Source organism: Magnolia sinica, chromosome 5 (genome assembly GCF_029962835.1).
Source record: "Magnolia sinica isolate HGM2019 chromosome 5, MsV1, whole genome shotgun sequence".
Lineage (NCBI taxonomy): Eukaryota > Viridiplantae > Streptophyta > Magnoliopsida > Magnoliales > Magnoliaceae > Magnolia > Magnolia sinica.
The window spans coordinates 13,231,544-13,259,504 of NC_080577.1; the positions used below are offsets into that span (position 1 = coordinate 13,231,544).

The 27,961-nt window shown below is 39.7% G+C and overlaps 2 protein-coding genes across 4 annotated transcripts in view; one reads left to right on the forward strand and one right to left on the reverse strand.

The window, feature by feature from the left end:
* LOC131245482 (actin-related protein 2/3 complex subunit 1A) overlaps nucleotides 1-11,724 on the forward strand; it is a 33,768-nt gene extending 22,044 nt beyond the window's left edge. Inside the window, exons 8-16 of one of the 3 annotated variants that reach the window (XM_058244976.1) lie at nucleotides 347-420; nucleotides 760-802; nucleotides 1,076-1,160; nucleotides 3,515-3,603; nucleotides 3,720-3,805; nucleotides 4,642-4,705; nucleotides 11,033-11,139; nucleotides 11,254-11,312; nucleotides 11,412-11,724. In XM_058244976.1, coding sequence (XP_058100959.1) covers nucleotides 347-420; nucleotides 760-802; nucleotides 1,076-1,160; nucleotides 3,515-3,603; nucleotides 3,720-3,805; nucleotides 4,642-4,705; nucleotides 11,033-11,139; nucleotides 11,254-11,312; nucleotides 11,412-11,452 — 648 coding nt within the window. In that variant the 3' untranslated portion in view covers nucleotides 11,453-11,724. The remainder of the gene's footprint in view (nucleotides 1-346; nucleotides 421-759; nucleotides 803-1,075; nucleotides 1,161-3,514; nucleotides 3,604-3,719; nucleotides 3,806-4,641; nucleotides 4,706-11,032; nucleotides 11,140-11,253; nucleotides 11,313-11,411) is intronic. The other 2 variants (XM_058244977.1, XM_058244978.1) reach the window with 2 other exon arrangements.
* Nucleotides 11,725-14,433: 2,709 nt separating this feature from the next.
* On the reverse strand, nucleotides 14,434-27,419 carry LOC131245484 (large ribosomal subunit protein uL13c). The gene is made up of 4 exons (XM_058244979.1): nucleotides 27,098-27,419; nucleotides 24,470-24,655; nucleotides 18,862-19,032; nucleotides 14,434-14,802 (listed from the first exon to the last, which is right to left on the reverse strand). Exons 1-4 carry the CDS (start codon nucleotides 27,350-27,352, stop codon nucleotides 14,686-14,688), a joined length of 729 nt encoding a protein of 242 aa, XP_058100962.1. The 5' UTR covers nucleotides 27,353-27,419; the 3' UTR covers nucleotides 14,434-14,685.
* Nucleotides 27,420-27,961: the final 542 nt, after the last annotated feature.

Below are 27,961 nucleotides of genomic sequence, written 5' to 3' on the forward strand. Positions count from 1 at the left end.
GCTGGGTTTTCTAAATTTTGTGTAGCGCATACCAGGTGAGATTGTACCAATATGCAGTATGCTCAGTGGTTGTTCAGGTTGTGCAGCTCTTTTTTGGGGGAGGGGTACACAGCATGTTAAAAACTGTGTAGATAAACAAATCTTTCTTGAAGAAGGACATTAAGGATTTTTTTTTTTTGCAAACCCAATCACTTTTGTGTCTTTTTTTGAGTTAGCAAAATACATTTACTGTAGGTGAGGTTCACCATAATTTGAGATATAATTGAAAACTAACCCTACCAAGCACTCTTGAACTGTGCTGATCCCCTGGTCTTCAAGTGAATTTGTACTTGGTTTTTATCTACAGATTCTTCTTGCAACTACATCAACTGATGGAAAATGTCGAGTTTTCTCCACTTTCATCAAGGGCGTGGATTCAAGGTATGTTTAGGGGGCGCTTGGGTCGTAAGTTACTTATGCCTCTAAGTAGCTTATCTTCGTTTCTACTTGTTAAGGTGATTAACTAACTTTAAGTAAAGAAGTTACTTATAATTGATCTTAAACCAACTTACTTATCTCAAATAAGTTACTTATCTACTGCTGTAGGTAGAAAAAGTAACTTATTTGGTGGTATCCAAACGGGCCCTAAGAATCTAGGTATTTTTAAGAGAATCTAAATAAACTGTTGGAGCATAATACCTTGCATTTTACATTGGATTGTACTGAAATATTTAGTGAAGAATTCATCTAATGTAAACCTCATATCTGGTTAATGCTCAGGGATTCAGGAACGGGCCATCCTGGCGATTCAAAATTTGGAGAGGTCCATTTTCAATGAACTTTTATTTTCTTTTACTTCATAACTAACAAAATGTTGTGTTCCTGTTTGTTATTCTGAAGTGATACTAAAATTCATAAGTTTTATCATATATTCATATAAATGATACTTTAGTTTTTAATTAGGTTGTTCTATTCTATAGAAATAATCTTCAACAACTTGTTCATTAAGTTAATGCATATGTTACCTTTGAATGACATTTTTTCTTTCTTTCTTCTTCTTCTTCTTCTTCTTCTTCTTTTTTTTTTTTGGTTGAAGCAGCAAATTGTGCAACTTGATCTCTCATTTAGTTGGGCATTTGGTGTAAAGTGGTCCCCAAGTGGCAATACCTTAGCTTACTCTGGTAAACTCTTTCTTCCCCATCATTTTATCCAGTAAAGAATTTTCAATAGCAGATGCACATTATATTTCCTCAATATTTGAATGCTAGTTTGAATCTAATTCTCTGCTTGAAATTGAAATGCTTTTGTATAATTTCCTACTGCAGCCACACATGTACATGGTAGTCTGGACTGTTTGATTTCTTTCTCATTGCCCATTTTTTCTGGGCTGTTGGACTTTTTCTATTGCCCATTTTTCTCATACAAGATTGACCTGCTTAATCAGCTGTCGAACATTATTTTTGGTCCGTGGCATGTCTATTGTACCTTACCTTATGAACGGACGGCTTTGATACTGTATCATTCTGTGATGGTAGCACATGTGAAACTGTGTGGACAATCTTGCCTTATAGGCTTATACACATTTGGGCGAGCAACAGATCAGGGTGAATCTGGTCTTGGTCCAAACAACGGATTAAGAAGACTAAAAAAAGGATTGCAACACATGACTGAAAATTGGATTTCCCACCAAGAAATATCTTAAAACAAAAACAGCCCCGACTAATCAAAAAACCCTAGTTCACACATTGCTGAAGGATATTATGCATGTCTAAAACAGCAATCCCTCACTTAACAGTCCCTTCTTTAGCTAATTCATTAGCCATCTGTTTGGCTTCACTTGGGATGAGCACAAATGAGATCTGGTGATTGATCAGGGGTCAGAAGCTTCTTCAATTGAGTCAGCTATCCTCTAAGGAAAAGAACCATCTTTGGCTCACAAGATAGCACTCAATGAATCCCCTTCAATCTTGACCATATTAAGCATATCAGTGACTTATGCAAAATTTGAATCGGCAATTCCTAATGGCCCTGATATGCTGAAAAGAATCCTCCTTCTGGGGACCCACTAATTAACATGGGAATTCTCACAATCAAGCACATTCTATCATCCACCTTTTCCATCTCACCAGAAGTCATCCGTTGCAACAAATATAATCTACTCCACAATATGCTCCTTCAAGATTTAGTTTTCATATTATTCTAGGCATTGTTTTGAGTGTGAATAGGTACACATGCTCAACTAGTGCCCCGTCCGGGATTTGTCTGGTGAATAAAATGGCCCCTTGACAATGAGATATTGTCAAAGAATTAACATCTCAAATTCTGCTTGTCAGAACCTTTGCCTAAGGGCTTTCAATCAAACTTATCAGCTGGTGACCTTTTTAGCTAACAACTTCCTCTATCTCTGGAATCAACACAATGAAAGCACCCATGTTCTTCCCTAACATCCCTCCTTCATAGGATTCAGCAATGAAATCCATCGGATCCCTAGTCATGATGTCCTGGAATCCTAAAAGAGATCATCACTACTTCCACCACCATTGTCATAACTTTCTCCCAACAGTCAAATGGTTGATTGACACAAGTCTTACCATTGGCTGCCTACAAGCATCAATGAAAATTCTGATCTAGCATCCATAGCTCATTTTCTGGCTCATCCAGTCAAGTGCCCATCGTCAAACTTGCTTAGCCGATCTATGGAAGATTTCATTATTTTTGTCCAGTTCTTTCAACCATGTAGCTTCGGATCTCTCTCCCCATGATTTCCTCATCTCAACATTTTTACTGCAAAACTCATTGATTGTAATCAACCTACGTAAGAGACTATTAGATGGCACTTGATTGTAATCAACCTATGTAATATTCTATTATGTTGCACCTCTGGGAGTATCGTGCCCTAATTGCTGGTCCCCAGCCCAGATAAAGGAGGGTTGCGTCATGTTGGCTGCCAGCGTCAAACTTATGCCATGACTTTCATCATGAATCTGAACAATAGGACAGTCCAAATTCATCCTTGATAGAGTGGAATGACGGAAAAGGATTCATGTAGCCAACCCCAATTAACTGGGATAAGGCTTTGATGGTGTTGATGATAATTTCTACTGCAAAGCTTCATCAAGAGAATCTCTCCTAGCTCTCTTATCCATTAGATTTTTCTGCTCCTTTCCTATCAATTTCTTGGATTTCATTGAGAATCTTCTGCTCCTTTCCAGAATGGTTCCTGTTCCACTCCATCAGTTATGGTTCTGTTAAGGAGGAAGGCATTGATTAGGGGTGGAAAAGAGGATTAGAGTAAGACCCAAAAGGACTTGGAATGAGGTGAGAGAAGGGATACAAAGGCTTGTTCACTTACTGAGGATATGGCCTTGGGGTTGATTCGCGAAATAGGATTCGTCAACATGACCTCAAATAGTTGGGACAAGGCTAATGATTATGATGATGATGATTATATATGCATGTCTGCATGTGTGTGTGCATGCGTGTGTATAAATTGCAATGAACTTAAAATGACCAAGCCATCTGTATTACTATTCAGGTCACAATTCAATGATCTACTTTGTTGATGACATTGGTCCATCTCCTTCCGCCCAAAATGTGGCATTCCATGATTTGCCTCTCCGTGATGTGGGTCAGCATCCTCTCTTGTCTCTTTACGTATCTGCCTTTTTTTATATATATAATTCAATATTCATTTGGTGCTTCCTTTTCTAAATCATATGATGAATGTTACCAATTTACAGGTTCTATTTGTTTCTGAGAGGATGGTTATCGGTGTGGGATTTGATTGCAACCCAATGGTTTTTACTGCAGATGAAAGAGGCATATGGTATGTTATGGTTTCATCAGATAACAACCTAATGTCCCATACACAGACTATTCTTTTAACAAGATTGCATAAAAATGGGAAATTCTGTAGCTGATATGGTAGCAAAGGAAGTAGGAATGTAAATGGGCTGGGCATGTGCTGGGCTGTCCGTCCAAGCCCAACCTGTGAAGTAAACCTAGGCCTGGTCTGTGACTGGCAAAAACATGTAGCCCCAAGCATAGCCAGAGCCGAAGTGCAGCCCAAGCCTAATTTTGTGGAAGATCTTGGCTGTTCATTAGGCATGTGGGGCATGTATTTCCATCCATGACGTATTTACAAATGACCTTGAAAATGTTGGCCACTCGAGCCCGGCCTGATTAATAAAAGTCCTTTAATTTTAGGACTAGGCCTGGCCCTCAGGCCTAATGTTCCAGCCCAACCTGGCCCAAGGCCGGCCAGGCCTGAAAGCCCAACAGGCCAGCCCAGGCCATTTTCAGCCCTTCATGGATATCTCGCCTCACTGTGTGCTATGGGAGCCATTGTAACTGTTTTAGTTATTCTCCTCCTAAGAAATTAATTTTTTCCATGAAAAAAGGTGAATGAGTTCAGCTTATTTTTTACTATCTTGAGATAAATTGATCTTGCTCTGCAATCTTCTCTACCACTTGAAAGTAAGAGTGTCTGTTATTATTTTCTTCCTTTATGGTGAGTGTTAATTTGTAGGCCAGGTATGGCAGCTGGTTGGCTGCACTTAGCTTTAGGGTGATGCTTAATATGGGATATGGTCATTTTATATTTCTTCGAAAGGATAAAACACCATACGTCTTCTGACCTTTATGTCCATTTTGTTGACCTAGGAGCTTTTTCAGGTTCCTTGATGAAAGGAAAATGGCACCATCAAGTTCAAAATATGGCTCACAGGTATAAGTAACAGTATTTTTCATGCATGCAAGAACATTTTTGGCAACACCAGTATATGTCGTTTAGCTAATTGAACATAGAAGCATTTCTTGAAAATATTCCAGTGTGCGAATTTCAGGTACCCTCTTACATGTTGCCATACAAAGTTTTTTCCCTTGCACTTTTTTTTTTTTTTTTTTTTGCTTATTATTTAGAGGATCCTGATGCTTCAGATTGTGAAATATCTTGTTGGGTCTTGTTGGCACAAGTTGGGTTCTTGACTGGGTGATTTTTTTCAGAAGACAAATCTGTAGCTGCTGTGGGTAGCAGTTATACATAAAACATTCCAGATTTGAAGAGTGTGGCCATCCAGTATGTCCTTTTTTTCTGGACCATTGCATTTCTTTCCTAACCATCTATTTGTAGGCCACCAATCAAAGGGTCAAGAGTTGGGACCTCTTCCAAATTGGGCTCCACTTGCAGTGACTGACACACCAGGACACTAATTGCATGTTTTAGGACTTCATAAATCCTCTAGTATTTATATCAATTGAGCTTAAAATGCAATATAAATATTTACCTGAAGCTTCACTCTCTTCACCTCATTGAAAGAAATTGTAATTGAGGAGTGCTACTGTGCTGCCCAGATGTGGAGTTCAATGTCACATGTACCAAAACATCTCTATTGTATGAGTGGCACAAGCATATAGTGATAAGGACCATTGATGTGGTCAGACACCATGCAGATGGGCTACAACCCTAAACTCAAGGATGTTGGCTTGTGGTAACCATGTGATTAATGGCCCGAAAATGTGCTGCCCACATGTGCAGTTCAATGTTACATGAAGCAAAACATCTCTATCGTATGAGTGGCACAAGCACACAGTGATAAAGGACCATTGATGTTGTCAGACACTATGTGAATGGGCCATATCACTAAGCTCATGGATGTTGGATTGTGGTAACCATGTGATCAATGACCCAAAAATGGAGGGTTTACTCAAAATGGAGCAGTTGTCCACATTTATCAGGTAAAACCCACAACAACCTAATAGAGTTGTCCAACCATTCTATTTTTCAATGTATAACCTATGCACAACGTGGCCTACCTAACCACCACTCCCAATCACTATACATTTTTGCCATCTCAACTGTGAGAGCGGAACTGCATAGAACATCTATGGTGTGTCTGTCATATTAGCATTCCTCAATGTAGTTAATGTTGGGTCCTTTCAATCAAAACGCAGCGGATACATATACTTTTCATGTTTTTCAAAGGATCCAATCCAAGGAATAACCCAAATGTGATAACATCAATTTTCTAAGTAATAAACAACCATATGGATTGTTTAGATCGTACCTGAACACCATCAATTGTGTATACGAAATCCACGATATAGATTTGCCAAAGCCGTTCTCCTAACAGAAGGAGCTTTCCTCGATCTACTGTAGATGAAGGGATCACCCAAGAGAATGTATTACCTTTAGTTGGGGGCCAAAGAGAAGCCAACCGTCCACACAGATGGAACACATAGAGAAGGGAATAAGCTGGCTAAATAAGGGAATAAGCTGGCTAAGGAGATGATAGAAGGGGTTGATGATTCTCTCACTTTTTCTCACTCATATCTCTTCTCTAAAGGTAGGACATCCAAGGGGTAGGAGGCGTCCAATCTCTCTCTCTCTCTCTCTCTCTCTCTCTCTCTCTCTCTCTCTCTCTCTCTCTCTCATGATTAATTTCCCCTATACAATAGGATTCTTAAATAGAGGAGGGGTTAGGGTTTCATCAATGCACTTGGTATGGTGCTCCACCATACAGACTTCATTGTACCCTACTCCAAATCAAGCTTGTTAATCCGCCTCTCGCATGCACATGTTTATAGGGGTGTACACGAACCGAGCTAGCTCGATTAGCTCGCTCAACTCAACTCGAAAAAGCTCGATTCGACTCGGTTCGAAGCTAAGTTCGGGCCTAGTCAAGCTGATTTTTTTAGCTCGAAAATGAGTTCGAGCTGATTTTTTTAGCTCGAACGAGCTAGCCCCGGCTCGACTCGACTCGGATCGAACCAGTTCAGTGACGCAATTACTTTGATATTGATGTTGCTCACCAAGTGTTTGATGAAATGACTCAACAAGTGTGGCTGGTGGCAAGGAAGGTATGTATATAAAACAAATACCCTTCTTTTCTTAATTTTGCTGAGTTTTACCTTGCTAGAGGTTTGGATCTTTGAATTTTCGAAGAGATTAGAGGAAGAAGATGTGATTGCAGTAGCAGAAGTTGCTACCATGGAAGCTAGTAATGCTCCGAATTTCTTCATATCAGGTCTTGAAATCAGAAGAATGAAAGATTGAAAAAAAAAAGAGGAAAGAGATTTTATGACGAGAGATTTCAATGGATTCAGGCGTCATCATATAGAATGCATGTTGTTTTACTAAAACAGTGGGATTTTGAACGTGCAGTCCAGGTGTTTGTGAAAATGCTACACAGACGAACTCGGCTTGGACTGGCCCGAGCTGCTGACCGAACCAAGGCGAGTTGGCCAGTCAGGCTCGAGGACCGAGCCGAGCTGAGTTCGAGCTGAGGTCAGTGAGTGGCCGAGTTGAGGCCAGCTCGACTCGGTTCGACTCGATATACACCCCTACATGTTTATGATCCAATCCCTCCGTTGTTAAGGTCATCCACTTATAATTTGGATCCAATGCTTATCATCAAATGGGCCATCAAATCATCATGTGTTTAAAACAATTTTAATAATTAAAACAAAACTTTAATGCTTAAAAACCCTTCTAAAACTGGTTAAAACATTTTTAGTTGTTGGGCTCAGCGGAAAAACTACTTGGTGAGCCCCTGATCTAATAAGGTCTTGCCCAAAACAAGTCCTATGGTAAACTCAGTGGATTCCTTATTGACCGTACAAGAATTAATGAACCCTGAGGGACGTATCTAGCATCTGCCGCCTTCAGTGACTTCTAGGAAACCTCGTAAAGTGAACCAAGCTGCTTAGTCAAGATTCAAGACCCTTACATATTCTCAGGTCTAAGAATCAATTAACTAATGTGCACCATCAACAAGTCCTTGATCACATGATCACAGATTCATAGTTGAGGCTAATGGGCCCCCAAACTACAAACTTGATTCTCAATCTTCCAACATAAGTGTCCAAAGGTCCATTCCAGAATTTCATATCCATGGCATATTCACTCTTATGCAGTGTAAGGATTAAAGGCACAACCTACGCCAAGTCGGCTCCAGATGACGAAGACCTTCTATCTTGACCCAAGTCAATCCCCTCACATTGAATGACCGTACATCTTGATGAATAGTGTTTGTAGATGTGTCCTAAGCATCGTGTTGATCATGGCTTCATGGAACATAACTTTTCTTAGTCAATGATCATTGTGTCCAATCTCAAGTTCTCGAGGACCAGAGGATGTACTACGTACTCTTCAGTCCTTACACAAGCCATAAAGAATAAGATTAAGGTAACCTTATATTTATCTAAAGTATATATCATGTGTCCAAGGGGACCCATGGTCATCAAGATTAACGGTTGAGATCAACCATATCACATCCCCAAGGCTAGTGGACCAGGGCTTACAGTCTTGCATTCAGTCTTTAGCATTCAGCTAGAGGATTGTTGGGTCCTTTCCCACAATCCCTTTCTTCTTCCTTTGATCTATTTGCTTCCCTTTTCAAGGTTTGCATTATATTCCTTTGACCTTCTGCACAAGCAGGCTTGCAGTCTCTCAAATGATACATTAAGTATCATTTCTTGAGATCCATGGGTTCATGGAAGGTGAGAGGAGAGAGACATTCCCGCATTGACGTCTTGAGCAAGTTACTTTTGGTAAGCGTGAGCTTTGAATTGACCCGGCTTTCCATAGTACCAACATCCCTTCTTGCCCTTTCCCTTCCCTTTGCCCTTACTGCTTAGGGTTGTTGTTATTGCCCTTTTGTTACTGTCCAACTGGCACTTTTGAGAATTAGACTTGCCATCGAATGTACCTTCTACCATTTATACCACACGCACATTTTTATGTCTCAAATTGTTGGTCTTGTAGAGGACTAGTTGCATGCGAAGCTCTTCCGCATCATATTTGAAGTCCATCATGTTGTGTTTGTCAATGAACCTATTATACATGGGTGTCAATGACACGAGGATGGCATTTATGATGATCTCCTCTTGGCATGCCCAATTAACTCTAATTTATTGGCAAGTTTGAGCATGTTCATGACAAACCGAAGCACCATCTTCAAGCCTCACGGAGTACAGTTGCCTTTCGAGGGTCTAGACTCGAGCATTAGCCTGCGCATTAAACATATCCTTCAAGCGCAGGTAAATATCTTTGGTCTTTAGCGTGTTCCGCATTTGGTTGCGGAGCACATCAGTTATAGAAGCCAATATGTATACTTTGGTTACCTCATTGTCTCTTTTCCACTTTACGTATTTGGATGAGACAACCACGGGCTCATCATCGAAAGCAGGGTTGAGTTGAAGCGGTGAAAGTTCATGAATGACATATGCTCACCCAAATGTGAGTATTGGTTCGAGCTCCTAGGACCAGTTAATGAAGTTCTTCCTAGTGAGCTTCTCATAGGTGATGATCTCGGAAATCACGTTAATCTCAATCCTCCAATGTAAGTGTTCAAAGGTCTATATCTGGATCCTATGTCCATGGCACACTCATACTTCTATGTAGGGTAAGGGCTAAATGCACGACCGACACCAAGTTAGTTCCCGATGGTGGAGACGTGCCATCCAAGTCAGTCCCCTCACACAAGATGACCATACGTTTCAAAGAATGATGTCCGTAAATGTGTCTTAAGCATCCGTGCCAGACATGGCTCATTAGGGCATTGAGATCCATGGAACACAACTCTCCCTGGTCAATGACCACTATGTCCGATCTCAAGTTCTCAAGGACCAGAGGATATGCTATGTACTCACATAACCCATAAATAATAAAATTAAGACGGCACTATATTTATCTAAGGTATATAGCACATGTCCAAGAGGACCCCATGGTCATCTAGATCAACGGCGGAGATCAACCCTATCACATCCACATGGCCAGTGGACCAAGGCATACATTGGTTTTCTAGGGCACCAACTCCAATAGTTAGCTTGGTTTTATTCGTGATGGCGATTTCATTTCTTCCTTAGACTGTTACCATTTGTGGTTGGATGTTCTAATTTCACCTTTACGCAAGTAAAAGGATATGGTTCATTATCAGCATTCTATTAAACATAGCTAGGTTTTCTTTTGTTGAAGCAAGAGGGAACCAGTGAAGAGATTGCTGGCATACCTAAGATCGTGCGCGCTATGCATGCAATTTCTTCATGCTAATCAAAGGAAAATATTTGAAGTCGATGAGATGTGAGTCTTTGTTTGGTGACAATCAAAGAGTTGCAAAGGAGTTCAATAGTCCAGAGTGTGCCAGGTGGTCCAGAGTTTGTTATTAATGACACTCCTTCAGCTGTTGAATTGAAAGAGATTGTCAGGACTCTGTAAGCATGTTGAGTAGGACCTATATCTGAGGATTGTCACCCAACCTTTCATGAGCGTAGCACTTGATTGATCAGCATCAGAAAGAGGATGGTATTGGACAAGCAATATAATGTATCTGAACATCAATTACAGAGTCCTGGCACCTCAAATTTGGAAGTGAACCTGCATCTTGTCTCTTTGATGAGCAGGAAGTTGGCCTTTTCAAAGGTTGTAAGCCAAAACTCTGATATCTATGTAGAAGATGCAGAACCCACCCGGTAGAAAGACAATCACCGTAACAAAAGAAAGGGAATGAAGAAGGTTGCAGTCAATGCTTTCATATCAGCTGGGTTAACAAGAATTGGGTCCCACAGAGGTGCATTCAGTGTCTTATTAACTGGATTACTCTTGTAGCAATCTCAACCGATATCAATGCCACTTCTCAACTGAATGGGATTATACAACCTAAAGCCAAGTGCTTCATGTGTTGTAGTTGGGAGCATGAAATACATATAATTGTGGTGCATCAAACTTTATACACAACTGCTTAAATTCAGTTAATTATTTATTTTGGTATGAAGTATTCATGTTTCATTTCATTATGCTAATTCATCACAGAAGTAAAAGCAAATTATTACAAATTTGTGAACATGAATCTCAAGTTAAACCAATCTCCTGTATGCTGGTCCAAAGTCCTCTGGAAATCTATGTTTTCCAAGGCATCAATCTAACAATTTCCTGCATGAATTGGAGCAGGAGAGCTTTGGAGCATTTTTGGCTCTTGGTTCTCCCTGTTATCAATTAGTTTCAGACTAAAATTCTGGAGCTCTTCATCTGATGCTAGAATTCGTGCTCTTTCAGTTTTCGGAAGCATTTGGGAAGTTTTATGGTCAATCGAAACATGGAGTAAGCAATGAGGCTGTTGAGCCTTCAAGACCTCGGGGAGGTGCTCATGAGAATTGCATTACGTATGTTACTCGACCGTTTTCTTGCTAGTCACACTAGCTTTTTTTTACCCCCTTTTATGTCTTTATACTACACTTTCTAAATGCAAACTAATGAGACTGCAAAACAAATTTTAGCTGTATTGTGCCACTGAAGCAAGCTGGGGATGGTATGGTAAAGCGTTTCAGCACTTCAGGTTAGTAGGTTCATTGATTACTGTTTTGGTTTTCTCAATTCCAGTAGCCTTCTCAGGGTCTCATTTGATTAGCCATCTTGCTGGTATCATTTCATACAGGGTTGGATGGTAAAGTGGTGATATGGGATTTGGAAAACTAAGCAGAATTCTCTGCAACTCTGGTGTTACTTCCCATTATACATGTGCCCGTTAAGGTGCAATGAGATCTTTATTTCATCCTTAGCTTCCTTGCTAGTCATACAGAATTTTTCTATGATTTGAAGCGAACACAGGGATGAGTTTGACTGTAAGGCCTTGAATCATGTTTCACAGTGTTTTAGTCGGCATTGTAAATGGTGGTTGTTAAAGTTATTTGTAGAATATACTGGACTGTTTGGTATTATACACGTACTGTTTTGCTTTTCCCTTTGTTTGATGAATACTGTAAATGATGGATTCTGTCCAGGAGTCTCCTCTTTTGAACCGTTCTATCTACAATTTTGATGTCAGGGGTTCTTTGGAAAGCTATTTGCTGTTTATAGTCCTCTTCTACTTTTTACTGTTTTCTTTTGACCAAGGAGAAAATGGTAGCGTCTTCTTTGCTTGTTTTGAATCTTTATAGTAGGCTTCCAATGGGACTGATGAGCCCACCACCCATCATCCTTCCCCTTTAAGTGGAATAGCTGTGACCATGCTCTTATGAGGAACAAAAAAAACGTTCATCTTTGGTGTAGCCAACCATCAACAGGCTTAAACAGACCATTTTCAACAAACTTCAAATGAGGATCGCATGTGTAAATTATGAACTGCTTACCGTGATACTGCCAATGGCAGCATTGAATCAGTTAGAATTTGTTTCCTTGTAATGTGAGCCTCTACCATGGCCAATTCCAAGAGCATTTGGTTAAGGAGGAAGGTTGAGGCTGATTTTAAGGGCCTGTTTGGCCGGCTGGATTAGATGGGCTTAGGTGGGATGGAATTGCATCTGGTCTTGTGCCAATTCCACTCCATGTTTGGGAAGAGTGGAAAAGCTTGGAAGTAGGCTAGATGGAATCGTATCGGGTCCGGTGCTAATATCACTCAAAGTTAGCAAGTTGTGTAGGTCCCACCATGATGTGTGGGCTATATCCACACCGTCCACCCATTTTTTGAGATCATTTTAGAGCATGGGCCAAAAAAATCAAGTAGATCTAAAGCTCAAGTGGATCCCACCATAGAAAGCAATGGGGATTGAATACTTACCGTTGAAAACTTCTTTGGGGCCCCGTAAGTATTGGATCTACCTCATTTTTAGGCCCATGCCATAAAATGAGGTTAAAAAACAAATGAACGGTTTAGATATAACACATGTATGTTATTGTCAATAGTTTCAAATGATGGTGGGTATCTCCTTTCAATATACCACCGTATTACAAACAAAAAAGGAAATTAAGCTTATCCCATGGTATCAGGGAACAGTCCCTGCCATGGGTAATAATGATGTTTTTTGAATTCCATCCCACCTAATACCGTGGGATCGGTCCGGCCAAACAGGCCCTAAAGTTACTGCCAATCCGCAGGTTAAAGTAACCTCAAGTTGCTCAAAAAAAAAAAACAAAAATTCAGATGATGACGATGAGAATTGGAACTGTTGCCACCGACTTATAACGCTTGCTATGGTAGAGGGAGATTGAAAACAGAATAGGTAAAGAGTTACAATAATAGCACAAGAAAGTTCTCATCGAGGGGAAAAAAAAAAAAAAAAACCATATCAACAAGTGTATGTTGATATTTCCAAGGAACCTTGGCAGGTCAACCTCATTTATGGCTTGGGATTGTATTACAATGGTTCACCACTATTTAGAAAATGGCAGTTACTCTTCAACCTTACACATGGCATGGTTGAGTTTTGTGGCAGTTGGACCATTCAATTTAACGCAATTGTGGATGGAACATTCCTAACGTGAATTTTGCTGAGAAGATAGCAAAATCAGTTTTCACCATTGGAATTTGGGCCACAGCTATTTCACTTGTATCCGTTAATTGGATTGTTAAGATTTCTTGATCAGTGTGATTTTCAAGATAGTCAATGTAACCCACAAGTTGGCTGGTATGGATAATCACCACCATTTTTTAAAATGTCGATTAATTATCACCTCAAGTCTAACCCCTCATGAATATAGAGGCTGTGCTAATTTACACGCTATCACATGAACATGGGGTCAGATAGCAAGATCCAAAGCATCCATAAGCTTGGCTGACCAGGTGGACTAGTTATTGAAGCAAATGGAAAGGCTACGAAGCCCAGACCTAGTTTTCATAAGCCGTCCTACCTTCGACCCACCTGATTTTTGGTAAATTCTCTACACAGCAACACCCACCTGGTGTATGTGTTGGGTCCGGGCAGCTCAGCAAAGGTAACTGAGATCTAGTAACAAGTCTTCGTACCTGCAAAGGTGCAATTTACAGATTTGGGCCTACCTCTGTTCACAGGGAAACATGGACAGGAGAGGTCCATCGTTTCCAAATGACGGGGAAAAAAAAAAAACCGAGGGCCTGATTGGATTATTACACCTATCCAAATAAGTCCTGCAAAATGGACGGCTTGCTGTCCCCTTGTTCAAATGGTTGTGAACAAACAATCACGTTGATTCTCAGACCATGCGGAATCCATGATAAACTCCAATCCAATAATTGTTGTGACCAGGTGGGCCCAGTTGGATCCTACATTGGATTTTGCACTGTAGTGACTAAAAGAGCAAGAAAGAGCCTGCAGTAACAACTTGATCACCCCACATTCAAGCAGAATTAAGATATGAAAAAAACCACTTGCGGAGGGAGAGCAACGAGGAGGGTGCTGTCTAGTATAGGATAGTGTTGGCCGAAGGGCACCCCCTCCCATAGAGGCACTGGTCAGAACAGAGCAACCAACTTCTTTCTTGCTTGCATGTAGGATGAGAACGCTGTGGAATTGCCACTTTAGATGCTAGCAGAGCAACCCCTTTGTGGAATTTCCTTTGTGTAAAAATGGAGATTGGGGTGCAATAAGAGATGTACTTATCCTTCAAATCATTTGCCAGCACACCCACAAGGCCACAAGTACATTACAAAATACCATTTGAATTTCTGCATGTGTATCGAACCAGCGCACTAAAACCATCTCTTGAGGTTCAAGTAAATACTTAGAAAACAATTGTGCCCTGCAGTCTTAGACCCCATCTGAATATCCAAATGCTGACGACAAATGAAACAGTAAGAAAATGTTTTGTATTTTGACATATTAGGAAACTTGTAGAGCAAATGGCTCTTAATCTCATCAACAATCAATTAACAAAGATCCCCACAAGCCCCTATTGGCAAAAATGGAAACATGAGGAAGAGCCACCATGAGAACTCCAGGATACCAGCTTAACATCTACTTCTCTACCTGTACTCTCTTGTCTCTTATAGGTAGCTCAATGGGCTGTTGGGCCTCATGTGGGTGGTCTGGCCCCTTGTATACCTTGAGGTGCGTGAAAAGAGCCCTGCCCAGCTGCACAATTCAATGCAAATGTAGAACTGTTTAGAAAGGTAAGTGTATTGTTTCTTTTGTGGCTCAAGAAGCAATGGTTTCTTTCATCAGAATAAAAGAAGCAATAGCAAGTAAAGAAACATTCTCTCTTTCTTTTCTTTTTTCCTTCGAATGGCTGACACGTTCATTTCATCAAATCAAACATGGATATTTACAGTTATAAGCGCATATGTGGCCAACTAACACACATAAAAAATTAATTAAAATAACATAGATTCCACCGTGGCATACCTAAGTAGGTGCAGTCCCCTACAACACATCACGGTTTTGCAACATATTATCTACAATTTTGAAGCCTAAATAACAAAGTGCAAGTTGCCTCGCCTTGCATCCAATAAAGTAAGAAATAAAATGGATCACATCAATGATCAAACCATACAGTAAATCTTAAAAAGCAAGCTTTTAAATAAATTCACCCTTTTTTTGTCATGAAGGTAGTAGAGCATCTATTCCACCAATTTTTATTTTTTATTTTTTTTCAGGTCCAAATGCAACAGAAACACAGTATAATCTGAGAATTCAATTTAACATTCTATCCAAGGGTCACTGCTTGCAATAACATTAGATTTGTATGAGAGAGAGAGAGAGAGAGAGAGAGAGAGAGAGAGAGAGAGAGAGAGAGAACCAAGGATAAAGGGTAAAGAACTTACTTTACGTGATTGAATCGTGGGATAATTTTTCATGATAATTTTATCAATATCGATTCTCTAGCGGAAAAGGACTCTCCTTGATTTCTCACAGATGAGAGTCTAGAGAGTGTTAGTATAAAGTTTGTGTTAGTGGCTCTTTTAGGTACTGTTTGGTTGGGGATGTATTTCAGGGAATTACAGTGTATTTTACACTTTTTAAGCATTAATTACATACCAAGGAATTTGTGGTGGAAGGGATGTTGTATGACATTGGCAGCAACACTTTTAGGTACGGAGAACAAGATGGATTTTGTGGGTCCCACAATGATGTATATGTTTTATCCACGCCGTCCATTCATTTGGCCAGATTATTCTAGGGTATGCCTCTAAAAATGACACAGATCCAAAACTCAAGTGGACCACACTATGGGAAGAACATTTAAATGGTTAGTGTTCAATCTCCAGTATTTTATGTAGTGTGGTCCACTTCATCTTTGAATCTACCTCATTTTTGGGCCCATGCCCTAAAATGATATGTACTAATGAATGGATGGAGTGGATATAACACATATATCATGGCAGGGCACAACAAGCTTTGGCTTTGAACTATCATGAAATGTGATCCGGGGCAACTCCTCTTCACTTTCGAACGCATGTGTTGTTGTTTGATGTATGCATTTAATGCTGATTTGAGAGAAATTACATGAAAATACATGTAATTATATCAAACCAAACAAGCCCTTAATGTAAGTGCATGTGCACACTTTCTTCTTCTCGTGCAGTTTACTATATGCTCTATTCTAATAAAACATTGTGTGTGAGGGCATGTTGCCTACATATAACATTTTCCCCAAACTCCCTTCTTCTCTCTCACCTTTCTCCTCTCTTCTCCACACCCTAGTCATCAAATCATCTCCTATTGAGAGGAGTTGAGAGAACCGTCGTCTACACTTTTGGAAGGGAGCGAGGGAGACGCACACCATCCACTGCGTAGACTACACATTTCATGTGTGAGGGAGAATAAACGGGAATGTGAATATGGAAGGAAATAAGTGAAACTCTCTCTCTCTCTCTCTCTCTCTCCAAGGAGATGTCTAAGGTTTTCCCTCTACTTCTCTATCTACAACAGAGAGGAGGATAGGGTTTCAGGGGTTGCATTGTTATCGTACACCACCACCCTATGGACTTTTTTGTACCATATTGTGAGGAAAGTCCATTGATTTGCTTCATACATGCACAAACTTATGATCTAATCCTTCCACTGTCTAGACCATCCACCACATATCTAAATCTCATGCCGATCAAATAGTGAACCATCAAATCTAGCCCATCAAGTACAATTAAAGCAGTTTTAATAGTTAAAACAAAACTGTAACAATTGAAAGACTATGTAAAGCCAATTAAAACCTTTTAACTGTTAATTAGATCTAGTCAAACCCAATGGATCCTATGTTAGCTCAGGCGAATTAATGAATCGTGATGGTTGTACCTAGCATCACCCACTTTTGGTAACCTCTAGGAAATCTCATAAAGCGAGCCAAAGCTACCCAGTTAAGATCACAACACTTACATGTCCTTAGGTCTAAGAATTGATCACCTTTCATGACCATCAAGTCCTTGATCACACGATCATAGTCCAAGCCAATGTCAGCCAGACTATTGACTTGGACTCGATCCTCCAATGTAAGTGTCCAAAGGTCCAATAACAAGATCCTACCTCCATGGCACACTCACACTTCCATCTAGGGTAAAGGCAAAGGCATAACCAACACCAGGTTGGCTCCCAATAATAGAAATTTTCCATCCTAACCCAAATCAATCCTCTCACAGAGGATGACCATATATCTTGTCTAATGATGTCCACAAATGTATCCTAAGCCTCTGCGATGGCCATGGCACATCAAGGTACTGAGATCCATGGATCACAACTCTCGGCAGTCAATGAACACTATTTCCAATCTCAAGTTCCCAAGGAACATAGGAATTACTCCTCACATAACCCACAATTAATATAATTTTAAGGCAACACTAGATATTGGTTAAGGCATATCACACTAGTACAAATGGACCATTGGTCATCAAGATCAACGCCTGAGATCAACCAAAACATATAGACATGGCTAGTGGATTAGGGTGCACATTGGTTTTCCAAAGGATAACTCTAACAAATGCATCCTCCCCAAAGTGGATCATACAATTTGGCCACCGACATTATGGCATGCTATATTGGCGACCTCTCACCCTTACCATGTAAATTTAATTAAATAAAACTATACTTCTTTCAGTCACTAGTTTGGTTTTTTGGTTCATGTGTTAGCTTCACAATCTTGTTTATTTCTATTTATATCTTATCTTTTTAAGTGAGAAATTAAATTCTTAGCTTAGATGTGAAGAGCACATGAAAGATACAAGTATTACTCTGAGGAAATAAAAAACATTTGGAAGAACCTTCTTTGGTTTGTGTAGTTTGTGTAGCATAATGAACCTACCAATATCTCTCAAAATAATAATAATAATAATAATAATAAACGTACCCATCACTGCCAATTGCCAAACATAAGTACATGACCAACATTCTATAGTTCCATCTAGAATCAAGCATAAATTATTGACTGTGTACCAATTACCTTGGTTATGTTTGTTTACATTATTTAATATCCTTTAAATACCATAGCTTTAGAAATGCCTAGAAGCAATGTGCCATTCACAAGCCCAAATAAGGGACCAGGGTTAATGTCAGGTACGCAATGAGACAGAACTTTTGCCAAGCGATCATGAGGATTCCTGTTTAGAGTACACTGGCATGATTTGTAAAGCCAATCCCAGATAGCTGGGGCAAGGCTATGATGATGATTGATAACGACAATGATTGCAATATTTAGTACTATAAGCCAAGAAATGAATATCCTTCGAAGTCGAAATCCGTACACTCGCAAACATTCAGTAGTCATATCATTCTTTATGGTTTAGTGCATGCAAAACATAAAAGACAAAAACTAGTAAGAGCGATATGAAGCAAAGAGAACTAGACTATCAGCAAGTCAGCAAGCAACATAAGACAATAGATCTCAATTTACAACATTAGAAAATCACAAAATATTTGTTGAACTTAAAATTACAATATGGTTAGCACTTAATTGGAAGGCAGCGGTATCTTTCATTCAGTAGTTTGTCAGAAGTCTTGGGAGTACGGCGGCGCATTATAGATATGGTTAGTCTTTCCCCCATGAAGCTCTTATATATTATTTTTCTTGTTAAATATTGTAAATCAATCTACTCGTTTATGTAACAATGCCCTGACTCTCTTCACATGGCCATTTGCTAGTGCAGTTTTTAAACATACAAAAGGAAGAAAATGAAAAAACAATGAGTGATAAACCTTAAGCCTTACCCTCCCTTTAGGAAGCATGCCACGAACAGCGTGTTCAACTATTCGTTCTGGAATTCTCTGCTGAAGTTGATCAAATGTTTCAACCTTCATACCACCTGGTCTTCCTGAATGCCTCCTGTAGAGCTTTTGTGTCCTCTTTTTCCCCGATACTGCAACCTTTTCGGCATTCACCTTTGCGTTCAAGTGCAGCAAAAAGTTATTCAAAAACTTCATGTTTACTTCCAGTCATGTGACAAGTATATGAACGCGCATCGTATGCATTTGAACTGTATATTGAGAATGAAAAAGAAAATTAAATAATATTAATAGAAAAGATTCAGGCGCAGTGAGAGTTGTATTGACCAGGTAAATAATATAAAGAAATCATGGACATCACAATCTCCACCTGATATCAATGCGCCAGCTGGTTACAAGCCTCGGCAAAGGAGGGTTGATTTCAGGTAGGCAGCCAATCATTAAACTATTGCCAAGTGATCATGAAAAGCCAACCCTTTCTCCTATATGTGATACAAGAGACGGAATGTGTAACAGTTCAGAACGGGAATAAGGAAAAAAATAATAATTTCTGGAATAGAATAGAAGTCTTTTCTTCTAATAGTAACTATCTTGCAACTCCCTCAGCAACTATCTTGAGATCAACTTTGGATTATTTTTCAGTCTACAAGAGGGAGATTCAAAGGCATTCCAAAGATTCAGAGTTTTAATTTGAGATTCTGTATGGAACACCAGAGTCTTACTTTCTGAAGCTTGGAGGATGTAATCAGACTACAATGCCATCAAAGATGGACGAAGAAGATATGGAACAGAGCAAGTCCATGGTCCACATGACCGTTTATCTTTAAACATCCTGAGTTGGGATATGACTAATGAATCCATCTCAACTTTATTATACTCGGGACTCGCAACTGACTGTTGAACTGTTTATCACCCTTTCTGTCAATCTAAACAAGAATCCATCTTCTGCTCCATCGTCTGAGCCATTGGTTAACATATCTTCACCCATGGATCAGCCATATGATTCATCAGGCGATTTTTCCATTTTTCCCTCAATTTATCCATCAGTGAATCTGTTCACGGATTCATCAATCAATCCAACAATGGAATTTTCATGCTCATCTAGACCATTACTCTTGCACGAAACATGTCCTCCTTTGGGTCTTTAGATACCACAGAATGATAATCAACATGACCTTCCTTTCTTCGATGGCCATTCTGTAGTATTGGGCAAGTTCATTGAATTTTCGTTTGTTTCCTTGAGTTCTCTCATCATTCGCCTTATCTACCCCCACATCTCAATCATCACCATCTCATCCTTCCTCAACACCCAATATGCCTTTCTACTAAGAGTAGGGCATTTCCATATAACCAATGTATTGGGGTGGACTGTTGACGTAGGGCATGGAAAATAGGGGCATTCATAGTAATCATAAGATGGAAAGGGACGCACATTAAGTGTAGAAAGATGGATAGAGACTGTCATAATAAGCACAGGAATACAGATAGTAACTGTCATAAGAAGTGTATGATTGATCACTTCTTGAAAACATTTCAACAAATAAGGAATAAGGCTGGTTGCCGAACAAGTTATAAGCTGAACAGGATGGATGCAGTCTTTGGGCAGGCCTACAAGCTATCGGTTCTGGGACTGGTCTGGAAACTGCATGGGACCAATGCAGGTTGATTTTGGGGCACTTTTGCAGTCAATTTCTGGACAGAAAATGGGCAGCCAAGGCTGAAAGTGGCCAGATTCTGGAATAATTCTTTTGATAGATTAGGTGACTGTTTTAGCATCTAATTGGGGCAGTTCATAGGAGGCTCTGGACTACATTTAGACCACCATTGTGCTGGGAATTGACAAATTTGAAATTGCACATGGTGTGGGATACCGCGGCTACGCGCGGAAGCTTGGCATAGATATGAAATGATGGTTATGTCCTAGAGGGGAGTGATTATGATCAAATAATTTTTTTGCCAATTAACACGCAATTGCTTATTAAACTAATATGCCAATTTAAACTAAGTAAAACAAATTAACACTAAGGCTTCCAAGCCAATAGTGGGTCCAATCACATAAACTACAATAGATATGTCATTCAAGCAATCAATCTATATATGATAGTGTACATGTGTGTGTGGGATGTGCTAACTATTAACTCCTAACATTCATCTAATCATGCATACATATAATTCACTAATCAATCACATAAGTATAATTAAACAAGTGCTCAAAAGATAATCACAAACACAAGCATGTATAGTGGTTCGGTTACCCTACTCCACTCCCGGCGGACACACTCAACCCATGGTTTACCGGATTTCACTATCGGAAGTTTTAAATTAGGTCCACCTCTAACTTTTACAGCCCTACACAAGGACCGTGGTCCTACACAAGAACCTATCTAGCGTACACTCCCGCTGAAGGCTTCTGCAAGAGCCTTTAGTTAGTTTTCAATCGGTTAACTAACAACCTTGGTCCTAGTCTAAGGACCTACATTTCCTCCCGCCGGAGGCTCCCACGGAAGCTAACACGTACACACCTGTGTTTGGTGAATTCGGCTCTACACAAGAGCATAAGTCCCTCCCAAGAACCTATCAAGTTTGGGTTATAAACTCTTACCATCAATCCTACACAAGGAAAGAGAGTATGGACTCACTAATTAACACTTGTTGAATTGAGCTGCTTTGATGCACCGTCTCAGGTTGCTTGATCGATAATCTCCCGTGCTTCCATCAGCTCCCCTTTTGCTCCCCCAACCATTGATTTCGAGGGTTTTGCCAATGCTTCAGCTCTAAGATCAAACACCTTTCATGCGATACTCGTTTGACGTGACCAAGGTGATGGGAGGTTGGGTGAATCTCCTGCAACATATGGGAATATTGTAATTTCTAGGGAATTCACCTAGATGGGTGATGTGGAGAGTTTAAATAAAGATTTGATTATTGATGCAAGTCTAATGACTCTAATCTCTACAACAAGGTGGAGATTAAGTTCATCTTCTTCATTGAGGTTGGAATCTTCTTTCAAGTGATGAATCACAAGAAATATGACTTAGATCTCATGGATTTATATGCTTAGAATGTTATGAATGGGGAATCTCCTAAGCTTTTATTGCACCAAAAACCTATCATTTTGTCTAAGAACCAAATACCCTTTTATAAGAAACCGGTTTGCAACGGCTATAAAACGGCTAATTAACTTATTTGTCGATAGGATCAAAAGGGTCTTCGATAAGATCGAACCCTCTGTCGATCCAGTCAAGAAAATTTAGAATTATCTTTGTTGTTTGCTGGACTCAATCTTTGATCGGATCGAGTGGTCCTTCAATTCCATCGAGTCTCATTGACAGCCTATCGATGGGATCGAGAATTACTCGAAAATTGTTGTTTTGGGCATATGTTTTCACAACAGCTTAGTACCTCTTTCAGTCTTACTTATCATGTCTCAATTAGGCTCTTAAGGTTAAGGGATGATCAAACAAGGTTTACTTATAATGTTACGATCATCTAGAGGTTCAAGGATGTTTTGGGTCAAGGTTAGGGTCACTAAGACACCTCATTTACCTGTTCTTTACTCTTTGATTCTCAACGTCCTCTTGTGTCTTCGGTCTTCAGCTTCCAAGGGCTCAACCAACTACATGACACATGGACTCACGTGATTGACAAACAAGGTGCACAAATTAGTACACTAACAAGATTGTGAATTGGCATAGAGCTGAGATGGATGGGCAGGTTTGAGGGGCAGATTACAAACAGTTTACGGTTTGTTAGGGACTCGAATTTGGGTTGGATTTGTGGAAAGAATAGGGTTGGCTCAGTTGAGAGTGGGCTGAATATTTTGACAGATTTATGTACGGTTTGTTGGGTGCATATTGTGAAAGTTCGGGAACCAATTTTGGGGCCTACAATTGATTGGCTGCAAGTCGATAAGTTACACAAACAGACTCTTGACGGGCTTATGGTTAAATTGGTCGGTGCCGATTATCAAAAGTTGGGTTCCGTGTGTGTGTGTGTGTGTGTTGGGGCTGATATTTGGGTGTAACTGCATAAGGAAATGTGCATGGCTTATAGTTCAGGTAACTAGGGTTTGCGTGCATAGGGGCAAGGGTTGGGTCCTGGAAAAGGAACAGAGGCTGAGGTTGGCTCTGGAAATGGTTATTGTTGCAGGGAGAAGGGTTTGGGTTTGGGTTTAGAATGGGAATCGGGATTAGGGTTTGGGTTTAGAATGGGAATTGGGATTAGGATTAGGGTTAGGATTTGGGGGTTGTTTTATATTAGGTTTTTTATAGAGATTTTTGGATAAGGACTTAGGCTTAAGGGCATCCAAGTCAAGGGGAAATTATGGGGAAGACTAGGTAATGGGTATACAGTTGGGAAATTGGGAATTTTTTAGGATTAGAGTATGGGGTTAGGTCCCCCAGTCAGGTGGGGTTAGAAATAGTTGGACGGCTTTGAAAAACTTGCCAATTTTTTTCATCCATCCATTTCTTTTGAAAATTGTGGCCCACTTGTGGATCTAACGAGTTTTTGTGCTAGAGCATCATAAGAATCTAACCCATCACACGGCCAGGTTGGATCTCAAGCCCATTTGCCACAATGGCACACGTGGTGATGTGTAGCAAAGTTCTTAATTCAAATAACTTTCATAATAAAAGAGGAAAGATGATGGAAATTAAACAGAACTCCTATCAACATTTACAGCTGTATAGATCTACTAAGATGTACGATTTGCCAAAAAAAAAAAAACAAATGATTGAATAGATATTTGTATATTAACACATGAACACACCTTATGGGACTTGTGGGCTCCATAGGCGAATCAAACCATAAGATGGGCCATCCAATTGGATTTGTGAGTCCCATAGTGCAATTGGACCATCGATTTCATCCAGTCCCTTCATCAGGCTCCTGACCTGCTTAAGATCATCAATTGACTCCATTTGGACCAAGGTTATAAAAAGCGACTGGAGAGCAACTCACATGGAGAACAAACCTGGTGTGAATGGACCAGACTCATTTCATTTTGGTCCCATTTCAGTCGAGTGACTTGTTTCATTGCCCACCTAAACCGAGATTATAGGGTCAAGTCAACTCAGTTTCGTACAACATTTAGAACCATGATCTGGACCCTATATGTGTTCAAGACAGATGGTTGGATGGTCCTGATTTATATCATTTAATCTAGAACCTTGGAGGCCTGGTTCACAATCTGAGCCTCAATCGGATGATTGGATGGCCTGGATGCATAATTTAGCTTTCCTCTCTTATTGCTAGAAGCGCATTAACCAGATAAGGTAACTCATATATCATAAAGCAAAAAATGGAACCCTATACTTGAACAAGTTTCTTGATAAATGATGGCAACTGACAAGTTGATTCACCTACACAACTGCCTTCCTAAAATTTTATTATGCATATCAACATGAGAGAGATAGTGATAGCTCTAACGCTTGGAGTACAAGATAAGATATTGTAACAAAAAATGCAGCAATTAATTCTTGGGAACCATTGGCAATATTTAATTCAGTTCATTATAATTATAGTAAGCACTTACGGCCATCAGATGCAAAAAGAAATTCTGAGATGGGCACTTTAGGTACATACTACATACCACGATAACATATGCTCCCATGTCCACACTGGGAGTATAGGTTGCTAAATTCTTTCCGCGGATATGTATCGCAATAGTTGATGCTAGTCTTCCCAGAATTTTATCGGTTGCATCAACTATATACCATGTTTTCTCTGTGTTTTTATGATCTGCCGCCTTAGGGTACCAAGTCTTATTCCAAATGTCCTGAAAAAAAAAGGTACATATGCAAAAATAATAAACAACATGGATTGTCCCAAAAGATTCATAAAACCAATGATGGCCGGGATAGATAGCCATGAATAAATTTACAAAGTTAAAACTGAATTTTTTTATTTTTAATTTTAAAAGAAGAAGAAGAAGCTAGAAACATCTTTGTAAGAATTTAAACTAGATTGTCACATCAATAGGCATTACTAAGGAAGTCTCATCCGGATGAGTAGTATGTACATATGACATTAAAGCCATGAAAATGAAGGGAAAGAAATGAGATATTGAAAATGAACAACTTTAGGTGTGTGTATGTTGTCTACTACAAAAGCATGCGGAAACAAGAGAGACATGCAGTGCTCTCTGACCATATCAAATCCTGAACATGGTAAGAGTATATCTTGCTTGTATAATTTACATTAATTTTCCTATTGAATACTGAAAATTAAGGCATGGGTCTTTGTATGGGGAAGCAAGAGAAACATGCAGTGGTTGCTGACCATTTCACGTCCTGAATATGATTTAGTTTTGTTATGAATGTAATTTACATCACATTTCCTATTGAATATTTGAAACAATTGACATAGACTTCTGGATTTCCACTACTTAAATAGGATTGAGAGTTTCACTGCCCATACTGAAAATTTTACTTCCGAATGTTGACACCCTTTGAACTGACTGAAACAAAGAAAAGATCTCAAGATAGTGAATAGTAACAGCCATGGGCTTACAACGTTGACGAACATTACATTGCGATATGATAAATCTTTATGAAAATGAACAAAAAATACAATTGCACAGGACTGAAATTTCACTTCTTTGCTTCTTGCTATATTTTTAATCGTGAAAAAAGTTAAGATTCTCCATAATAACCCCCAAAAGCCTACTGGGTGATTCACAGTCATTTTAAGTCATTGATTTACATTGATTTCACTTCTTGGCTTCTTGCTATATTTGCATTGACTTACCCTCGCATCCAAATATCTTCTAATTTTAAGTCATTTACATTTTTTTGAATGTTTAATCACTACATTTTTCTCTTTTTCTTAACTTTCTTATATTTGTTAACATTTTTTTGGAAAGGCTAATCATTTACATTTTTCATTTTTCTTTGACTTTCTTATAGTTGTTGACGTTATTTCTGTATACAGCGACTCATTTTTTTACTGCATATAACTAAATTTTCTTTTTTGTAAATAACAATAGATTTTACTAAGAGGACAAGACAGACTCAAAGAAACATAAATCGTCATCATCATCTAAGCCTTTTCCCAATTAATTGGGGTCGGCGGCATGAATCCTGCTCCACCAAGGGCCATACCTTCTGTCAAATATTCCTTCCTGAACCATAAATGAAAAGGAAAATGTTTCTAGCTCAAATTGGAGCTTTCTGAACTCCCTCTTTAGCATGGGAGTCAAAATTTTCATTGGCATTTCTCAAAAATGACAAAAAGGCAGAACCCATTAGCAAATTAAGTCATCAACCCCGTTAGAGATGAGAGAGAATATTCTTGACTTAACTCCTTCCACGAAGCCCATTTAATAGCATTCTGTGACTCCACTTCCACAGTTAAGGTAATGAGAGAGTGCCCAAAAAGAAAAAATAAAAGAAAAAGAATGCTCACAATGAAGTTCTAATCCCTCTCTACAGGCCTGTTTGGGTGCCACCCAAACATGAGTTCATCTAATTTTCATGATTCATGATTGTACATTAGAGATCATAGATTACTGTTCCTTACCAAAAACAAATATGATCTCTAACTCATAGTTACAATTAACTAAAATGAGATGAACACAATTTCAGGCATCTACCATACAGGCCAGACGAACCCAAACTTTCTACATCCAAGTAGCACCATTAACACTCGGACTTTTAGTATTGTGAAATCTTTCACAAGGGCCCCTTCGGATGTTCTTAGCTACCGAGAAGTTCAAGATGCTTTTTCCAGCCGCATTGAGAGGAAAATCCACACAAATTCAATCCCACAAGCTGCCTTTCAAAAAAAAAAAAATCGATCCCACAAGCTAGTCAGTTCCACGAACCTGACCCAAGTTAAGGAACAAAAAAAATATTGTTTGCAATTTGTGCGAAACATCAAAATGCGCTCTTCAAAATACTCTCTGTTCCGAAATAAATCAATCAGTGAAACAAAAAAAGAGAAAACAGCACTCACCCAATACACCTTTCCTCCTATACCCAAGCGTCTGTCGAAACCCAATTCCAGTTTACTATTTCAATTGCCGCCTCTATAATTCAATAATTCTTCTACTTTCCTACTCAAACTCAATACCGAAAATTAAAATGTCTTCGAAAAAAAATCTAATTTCGATCAAAACCCCAATTGACATGGACCAAAGCTTCTTAAATGAGAATCAATTGACAAAGAGAGAGAGAGAGAGAGAGAGAGAGAGAGAGAGAGAGAGAGAGAGAGAGAGTACAGGTCCGTCAATGTCGCCGTCGAACATCCATTGCTGCTCTTCAGGGACTGCTGGGGCGAGGTTTTGGCAGCGAATCTGAAACTTCTTCGCAGGAGAAGTTCGAAGCGAAGGTATCGCAGCCGCTGCAGTTGTGAATTTGGAAAATCCAAGAAATGGGGTTTTGATTGAAGGGAATGAAGAAGAAGAAGAAGACGGTCTTGTTTTTGGAGATGGAGTCGAGAGGAAGGTCGTCGACGACGCGTACTGAATTGACATTTTTGCCCTCGGTCCGGGAAGAAGCAGCAGCAGCAGACTCAATTGCGAGAGCGTCTGTCTGTCCGTCTGGCCCCTGGATAAGGTAGAGCGGGTAAGGGTAATCTCGACATACTGAGGATGTTGCGCTTCCAGCCTTTGCTGCGGGAAGATTGGTCGGGTGATCCGGACCGTTGTTCTGATCGTCGACCGTTGGTCTGTTTTCGTTTCCCTTGCATTTACTGGGAGCGGAATAGGTGAGACCCGGATACACCAAGGTAGGTGCGACACGTGACTGTGGGGCTCACAGTAATGTATGTGCATTAAATCCACACCGTCCAACCAGTTTTATTTTCAAATCTCATTCTAGGAATGATCCCAAAAATGAAGCATGCCCAAATCTTAAGTGACCACACCACAGGAAACAGCCGCGATTGAATCCCCTCCATTAAAAACTTCATCGAGTCTGCAAAAGTGTTCAAAAACATATGTAGGGAGGTGGATATAGTCACATACATCAAGGTGGGCCCCACAGTTAGGAGTCTCACGCAGCCCACCTAAAAATCCAATAAGCCTATTTTTAGTCGAAGGCATCCATAAAGGTGGGTCGCTTACAATGATCAACTTGGATCG

What these genes read in the sequence shown, in the direction of transcription:
- LOC131245484 (XM_058244979.1), bottom strand. Translation starts at nt 27,352, where the DNA reads ATGTCAATTCAGTACGCGTCGTCGACGACCTTCCTCTCGACTCCATCT. An exon ending in ACGGCGACATTGACGGACCT is followed by an intron (nt 24,656 to 27,097) that starts GTACTCTCTCTC and finishes TTTTTTTTTCAG; the next exon opens with GACATTTGGAATAAGACTTG. An exon ending in TGGGAGCATATGTTATCGTG is followed by an intron (nt 19,033 to 24,469) that starts GTATGTAGTATG and finishes TTGAACGCAAAG; the next exon opens with GTGAATGCCGAAAAGGTTGC.